This window comes from Puma concolor, chromosome A3 (genome assembly GCF_028749965.1).
Source record: "Puma concolor isolate L17-30 chromosome A3, mPumCon1.1.hap2, whole genome shotgun sequence".
Classification (NCBI taxonomy): Eukaryota; Metazoa; Chordata; class Mammalia; order Carnivora; family Felidae; genus Puma; species Puma concolor.
The window spans coordinates 56,964,781-56,972,500 of NC_141669.1; the positions used below are offsets into that span (position 1 = coordinate 56,964,781).

Consider the following 7,720-nt stretch of genomic DNA (forward strand, 5'->3'; position numbering starts at 1 on the left):
ATCAATGGACGCAGGGATCTCCCCTAGATCGAGGAATCTGGTTGTTCAAAGCCCCAGGGTACCCTCAGCAAGTGACTTCAAGAGGGCCTCACTGAGCGTTCCCCACCCACCCATGTCCAAGTTGGTGGGTGAAGGAAGCGGGCGCGGAAGAGCTGAGGACTGCAGTTTGGGGACCTGAGGGCTGCGGGGAGTAGTGGTGGGATGGGGGTGACAGCCTCGGGACCTTCCGTGAAGAAGGGGAGCTCGCCACTTTGGGGCAAGGGAGAAGAAAGGGAGCGCAGAGGTGTGAGGGGGCCCAAGATGAAAAGAATAAGGAAGGGGTGGAGGAAAGCTTGCGAGCGCAATCCCACCCTTCGAGAAGGTCGCCAACCCGAAGCAAGCAGACACAGGGTTCCTGACCCCTGCCGGGCACGCCCAAGCGCGGAGTGAGGAACCCCTGCGCAGCTTGCCTTGCTTTGCCACTCGAGGCCCCCGCCCCGACGAGCCGCCAGCGCTGCTGCGTGAACAGGTGACTTTATTCACTGCTTCCCGAATCGGCGAGGTCCCGGGACTCGTTTTCCGCCTGGAGATTAAGATCATTGCTCGCGTAATGAACTTAATGCTTTAGGGTAGAGGTGAGTGTGTCTGCGAGTGGGCAGGGGTAGAAATTACCGACTCGATCGATGGGAGACTGGCTTAAAACTAAATCCCTTTTCTCCAGGGCTTCACCGCCTGGCTTTCCCCCACAGTGGGCTGAGAGCGCCTGGCTGGCAGGGGGCAGCGCGCGGAGGGGCCACTTCGGGGCGCGGCCCGCGAGAACCAAGACCCTAAACGTCCTTCATCTCCCCGCCAAGACCCCGGGGTACTCGTTTTTAGGGCAAAAACTCTTAGAACCTCAAATGTTGGCGAACTGATTGCTCAATATGTTGTTTGTTTTTCCTTTCAGCTCCGCCTTGGGAGAGAATGTTACAGACGCGTTGGCGGGCAGATTGGGCCAAAAAGTGACACACACACACACACACACACACACACACACACACACACACACACTCACTCACTCACGCCGCTCCCCGCCAGCAGCCGCCTCCCTTGAAAGGCGATCTCCCGCTGTTTCTCCCTCGCCGCTCTTTCCTCGGCTCTGGGATTCCCAACCTCCTGTAAACTGCACCTGGCCACCCTGAACGCAGCGGACCTTCTAACAGTCAAGTGGGTGCGGGATGGCACGGGAGAGGGGCGTGAGACGAGGGGGAAATGCCAGCCAGGCCAAGCGGGGCACATCACCACCCAGTTCCATGCCACTCCACCCGGCGTTCAAGCTCCCACCCCGGAGCTTGAATCAAGTCATGTTTTTAGTGCGTTCACATGGGCCAAGGGCCTGCTGGGATCCTAAAATGGAAGGGAAAGTTTGCAGAGACTTTAAAGCTTTCCCGAGGAGCTCCTGCCTAAGGCGTCGGGGTGCAGCCCAAGCCCCCTTGCTGCGGGCCCCGACCCTGGCACTCACGACCCGCCTGGCGGTCGCTGCCCGGGTCCCAAGTGCCCTCCGAGCCCCAAGCTCTCGGAGCCGCGCTCCCAGAGCCGCGCAGGGGCTCGGGAACAGAATCCATCAAGAAGCCTCTAGTCCACCACAAAGCACACCCGAGCAGTTCCAAGGGAAGGGGGCCCAGAGCGCCCCAGGAGATATCTTTCCACAACCTTCTGCGGAGACCCGGGGTCGCCTCGTCTCCAGGGACGAAGTCAGCAGTCCCCTTACACTTGACTTTCTTGTTGCGGTGGGGAGGATATAGGAAGCTACTGGAGGTGCCGGAGCCGCCCCCCCCCCAACCCCCAAAGTGCCCTGGGCTCTGAGCAAAGACCCGTCCTCACAAGCACGCGGTCCAGGCCAGGACCCTGTGCACGGTAGGACGCAGGGGGCCACGGCGTTCTAATCTGGACTCCTGGCCGCTTCCGCGGCGGCCCGCTGGAGTTTCTCCCGCGGAGGTCGGCCCAGCAGCGGGCCACCGGCGTCTCGCCTCCCGCCCTGACATGCAGACTTGGGGGGGCGCTGCACACAGCAACCGATCCGGAGCGCAAAATCTGCGTGCCGCGTGGGAGACGCGCGCGGGAGGGGCCGGGTTGGGCTCGCGTTTTTCCTTTTCAGAAGCTTTCGAGTTGACTACGAAGTTTTCTGGTAGGCGCCTGTGCCCTGGGGTCGGAGCCTCCCACCGCCGCTCCTTCCCCTCCCTCCTCCCCGCCCCCCCGCCGCCAGCCCAGCTCGCCGGAGCCTCAGTCCAGGCCTGGCCGCGCTCTAGGTCCCGCAGGCGAGGTCCCCCAGGCCCGGACCCCGCGCCCGAGCGCCGCGCCGGCCTGCCCGCAGTCCTCCCCGGGCTCCGCGGGGGTGCCTCTCCCCGGGGCGAAACTCGCCGGCCGGGCGCACTGCAAGGAGACACCCGCTGCCTCCCGAGGAACTCCTAATACCATCCATACAGCTTTAATGCGTTTATAATTCGATAAGTGATTTCAATTTGAAATTGTTAGTAACTAATTTTATGGGTAATTTTTCCACATCAAATATTTAAGCATCAGATTAAGGGAGCCAGTTCCGACACAGGATAATAAGGGGGTTCCCCCCACCCCCCGCGCCTCCGCCTCCCTCCGTTTCCTACCGAGTCGTTTTTCCAAATCCCCAAAAGATGGCAGTCGAAGCCGACATTCTTCTTTTCCTGCGGCTCTGCGAGGGGAGGGAGGGGGAGTGGGAGGGAGGAGGGAAGGGGAGGGAGAGAGACGAAGAGAGAGAGAAGAAAAGGAGAGGGAGAAACTAGACGTTGCAAAGACTTTTCAGACTAATTCTTTCACACGTTTCTAACACAAGCAAGAAACAGTGGTGCATTTCCTGGAAATGTCCTGGCAGGAAGGAAAGCCCAAAAACGTGCCTTGGGGCCTCAGAGTAGGCGACGTTAGAAACTCAGCACTTTCAAACGGAAGCCTCAACTCAGAGCAGAAGCGAGAGAAGGGAGACATACAAATGTCTTTGTATTTTAACATCACATTCAAATACTACACCCCTAAGCAACTGGTTTTCCGGGGGACGGGACTCGGCAAATTACTTAATGGGGAGAGAAGAAGTGGGGTGGGGAAAGGTGCTGGGTGGGGGGCGGACTGCCGTGGGCGGAGGGGAGGCTGGGGCCGGCAGCGGATGAATTGCAGACCAGTTGCCAAAACTTTTTTTTCTCTCTCTCTCTCTGCTGCTGCCGCCGCCGCCGCCGCCGCCTTTGCTGCTGCCTTTGCTGCTGCCTTTGCTTTGAATGTGGGTAACTAGGAAACAGCAAGCCGTCTGAGAAGACGGAATTTCCAACGTGTAAAATGTTCTTAACGGAACCATTGAGCGAGTGCAATAAGGCGTGAGGGGGAACTAATCTTCCCATTTAAATGTTTGTGGCAATTTTATCTAAATGAATTTTAATGCTAAACGAGGGTAATTCCCCATTTGTAGCGCGTTTACTTCTCTTTCCTGTGCTTCTAAAGCAGTCGAACATCATGCAATGAACAATAACAATAAAAATACTGTCAAGGCATATTATTCATTTCGAATGTGTTATAATTACAGCTGATTAAATATGATAGGGTAAAATATTTTTAGTTTTCTTTAAAAAAATATTTAAATCATACTAAAAAGTCTCATTCAACCAGCACCCCCCCCCCAATAAAAATAAAAAGCAGGTACAATTGTGTGCCCTTGTTTAGAAGAGGGCGTTTTGTTTTTGCCTTTTAAGAAACATCAAAAACACCCTCAGCACCTCTATTCTTTCTTTCTTTCAGATAAGTGTCCTCCATAACCTCCGAGCTGGCTCTGAAATTTACAAGAGGAAAGCTAAAATCGCATTAAGGGGGAGTGGGGGTGTCCAGGCAAGGGGAGAAAGGATCTGCGGAGAGCAAGGCCCTCACAAAACCGCCACACAGAGCAGGGAACACAGGGAAAGAACACAGTTTGTTTTATTTTTTCTAATTCACTGGACACTAATGGTCGCGATTCTTCATAGTCTCCATATTCCCTGATTCTTCTTCACTGGTACCCTACTCCTTCTCCTAGTGCCCGCCTCTCTCCACTCCCCCCTTCCCATCTCTCTCTCTCTCCCTCTCTGTCTCCCTCCCTCCCTCCTCCCCTTTCTTTCCCTCCCCCAACCAGCGAGAGCACCGTCGAGAAGAAAGGCTGAAAATAACCTACTCACCCAAGCTTGTACTGGGGAGGAGGGGCAAATGGATGGGTAGTTTATAAAGTTTATTATTAATTTTTAAAGTAAATAAATGGTTGTTCACCGCCACTAACCAGCTCTCAAAAGAGAATTATTTCACTAAATATGGAGTATTTATGTCGCCGAAGAATTGCCACTGGGTCCAAATAAGAAATTTAAACAATCCCACACATGGGGTGGGGGCGGGGTGGGGCGGAGGGCGCTGCGCGCGAAGGCTGCTGCTGCTGCTGCTGGTGGTGGAGCTTCTCTCGGTCTGCGCATCCACGTGTTTAGAAACAAGGCCCAATAAACAAAAGGTGAGAATGCGCGGGGCTGCTCCAGCAGGTGAGTCAGTCAATCACACGTCACCTAGTAAACCCAACCCACAGCTGGTTTCTCTTTTCAAATAGAAAATAGAATTGTTCGGGGCGGGTTTATAGGGTGACATGGGCCTGAACGTCAGCCTTGAGTTTAAGGCTCTCTCCTCTGACCCATCCTTTGTTTACAAAGCAATCACTCCTAAAAGGATGATTTTTTTTTTTTAACAGAGAAATTGCCTTAATTAAAATATTTGTATATTTTCTTTAGCTTTGGGAAGCACTTTTTATAGCAGCGATTTTATTTAAATAAAATTATAAGCCATTCCAGCTTAAACATGTTATTTTGTACCATTTAGCTGGCTGCCACGCAGATATTCTGTACAGCTGTTCTGGAAAATTGGTTAATAACCAGTTTTATCCAATGAGAACATAGAGCATATTTATAAAAATTAGATTTTGAAGTCTGGTCTCTTCAATTCACATAGTTAATTTCCTAATAAGCATATACTGCTCATCCTAGGTAATGTTCTTAGTAAAAGACTTACCTCTGTACTTAGGTTTACCATTATGTGCAAGAATAATGTCACCAATACTAGGTGAGTAATTCTGTTGGATGCAATCTGAGTCTAGAGTTAGTTTAGTGCCCTTAGGCCTTAAATTTGCTGATATTAGGAATTCATTAAACCAGTTTAAAGAAATCAGTGACTATTATCAAATAATTTACTTTGTGGTTAAAATTTTCAAGTACATATAAGTCTTAGGGAGCTAAAATTAATTTTCCTCTTTACTGCACTGATCACTGAAAATTTGGGGGGGGCAGTAAACAAATTTTTCAAGCAGTGGAGTCAGCATGACAAAAATAATCTTGTTTTTATTTTAGATTCAGATTTCATTACTGCACTCAAACGTTACTACAACTGGGCTTGGCGTTATTATACAATCCAAACTGTTTCCGTCAGAAACGCTAAGACTCAGTGTGCAATGATTGTTATTAATAATTAGCTCCTTGGTTTCTTGATAGAAAAAGGCTATCAACAAGCATTTGTTTATCCACAACAAAAAGTATAATTAGCTTATCCCACTTAGTAAATCTTGTATGCATGCCAACTCATACCAAACTGCTACTTTTACAAAAAAAATTGCAATAATACAGTTCATTTTTCCAGTCCTTTTTGCACAAAATTTATTTACAATGTCTACATAAATGCTCCAAGGTGGGACTATGGAAAAATACACACATGACCGATGCTTTGCTCAGAAATAAAGTCAACATATTAAAAATAAATCTTCAGTCTATGTTTTTGAGCTGCATAAAACAGGAAGTGATGTATAAGGTGGTGGTTGTTGCATGGGGACAATGATGCTTGATGTGACAATTAGGCTTCTAAACACACGGCCTTTCGGTTTCCATGCCTCCTCCTACCAGTCTCCTTAAGACACTGCCTGCAACAGCTGATTAATCATTGTTGATGACTGCAGTTTTTCCCATCCTTCCCGATTTACATCTGTTCAGGCCAATTCAAATATGGTGAGTAAATGAATTAGACATGCAAATTCAAGCCCCAGGCTAGAGAGAGGGAAAGAGAGGAAAAGAGAGAAAAATAGAGAGAGAGAGAGAGAGAGAGAAATAGAGAGAGAGCGCGCATGGCTGAAATCCTAGGCAAGAAGAAAGATTCTTCTGCCTGATAGTTATTTTAATGCTCTAAAAATCCTGCAAATCAGACCTTCCTGTCCCTTGCAGGATAACTGTAAGGCTTTTTAATGTAAGGAGGCTTCTGGAGGAAGTGAAGAGCTATGGAAACAACACACATAGTGTGGAAAAATTTCACATTTTTTTTAAAAAATCTATAAGAAACAACGTAATATGGATAACAGTATAATAGCATTTACAATATTTCACTCTTTGTTCTCTTAATGTCTTATATAGTTATTTAGCATGTCCCCCAAATTGACTTCGGTTGGTATTTCCTGCTTTTTAAGAGTCCCTATGAAGAATTAGGGATGCTCCTTGGTCCAAAGTAGATGCCAAGAATGGAACTCCACAGTCATTGCAGAAAAAACATGATTTGAAATCAGTCACCATTGCAGACAATGCATATTCCCTTAAGCTACTGAGCATGAATGTCCATGACTTGTCCACTCATTGTTGGGTCTCCTGTATTAAGAACCGTGGGGCTTGATGCTGACATTGGCATTCCAGGGTGGGGCGGTCCTCCATGCATCATCACTGTTGGGTGGTGAGGGTGTCCAGGAATGTACGTATGCATGGGGGGCCCATGACGCAGCTGAGCAGGATGGGGGGGCATCTGGGGTTGGGTATAACTTGGCTGTCCCATACTCACACCCATTGGACCACCCCGAGCTACATACTCCCCTGGCATACTTTGCAGCCCTGTAGAAATTCAAAAGAAAGAAACAAAAAGAAAATATTATGAAAAAGCAATAGTGGGGTTCTGGCTGTGGCAATCCTATGAAAGCCAGGGAACATTGTGATTAAGGGAACATAGTTCTGAATACTTTCGATTCACGCAGAAGAGAATAAAATGAGAGATGTCATGCTGGAAACTCACATTTTGTGACTATTTTCCTTTCATCGCCACTGTTATCAGGTCCGCCTACTGAGGTCTTATTTATTTGAAAAAATAAAACTGTTATTTGAGGTCTGGTCTGAAGAAGCACTTTTGTTCCCTGAAACATTCTCTACCAAGAGCACAAGAGCACACCGCACTGGTCAGGAAACATCTCCCATGAATCGGAACTAGACAGGCTTTACTAAGGCTGATTATGTAGCGAAACCTGTACTTTAAAAAAGAATAATAATAATAATGATAATGATAAACAGTAACAGTTGTCAATGAATTCCTTCCTTGTGGTTTCTTAGAGCTGGGGGAAAGAAAGCCTTCACAAAACCCTGTCCACCTTACAATGATTTTGAGAACAATAAGAAAAATTGGACCTAAAACAATACCCCTCCTGCTTTGAGGGGCCTCTTGTCTTCTGCATGGATTGCTATAGTTGATGGAAACTGACAGGTGTATTGTTTCTGAGAGCTATAAGCTCCATAATCATCAAGGGTGAAAGGCATAACGCTATTGCTAAGTAGGTTCAATTGGCTTTAGTTCTAAGTAATAGTGTACTGTGAATACGATGAACACCTTCGAATAAGGTCTCCAGGCTCTAGCAATGAATGGCTGCTTAATCTAGCCTAAAGGA

At 48.4% G+C, this 7,720-nt stretch overlaps 1 protein-coding gene, 1 long non-coding RNA gene and 1 pseudogene across 9 annotated transcripts in view; 1 reads left to right on the top strand and 2 right to left on the bottom strand.

The window, feature by feature from the left end:
• Positions 1-242: 242 nt before the first annotated feature.
• LOC147582468 (uncharacterized) lies at positions 243-4,281 on the top strand. Of its 3 annotated transcripts, XR_015249156.1 has the most exons (4): positions 243-614; positions 926-1,185; positions 3,275-3,386; positions 3,775-4,281. It is a non-coding gene; the product is annotated as an uncharacterized LOC147582468 (long non-coding RNA). The 3 variants fall into 3 exon arrangements; XR_015249154.1 differs by having other exon boundaries at positions 254-614; positions 3,275-4,281; XR_015249155.1 differs by lacking the exon at positions 3,275-3,386 and having other exon boundaries at positions 256-614; positions 3,780-4,281.
• Positions 1,166-3,280, bottom strand: LOC147582469 (uncharacterized; annotated as a pseudogene).
• Positions 4,282-5,358: 1,077 nt separating the features above from the next.
• Positions 5,359-7,720, bottom strand: part of MEIS1 (Meis homeobox 1) — a 140,323-nt gene continuing 137,961 nt past the window's right edge. For 4 of the 6 annotated variants that reach the window (XM_086700982.1, XM_086700985.1, XM_086700981.1 and 1 more), the window contains one exon: positions 5,359-6,899. In XM_086700982.1, the coding sequence (XP_086557108.1) occupies positions 6,616-6,899 (284 nt within the window). In that variant the 3' untranslated portion in view covers positions 5,359-6,615. The remainder of the gene's footprint in view (positions 6,900-7,720) is intronic. The other 2 variants (XM_086700984.1, XM_086700986.1) reach the window with 1 other exon arrangement.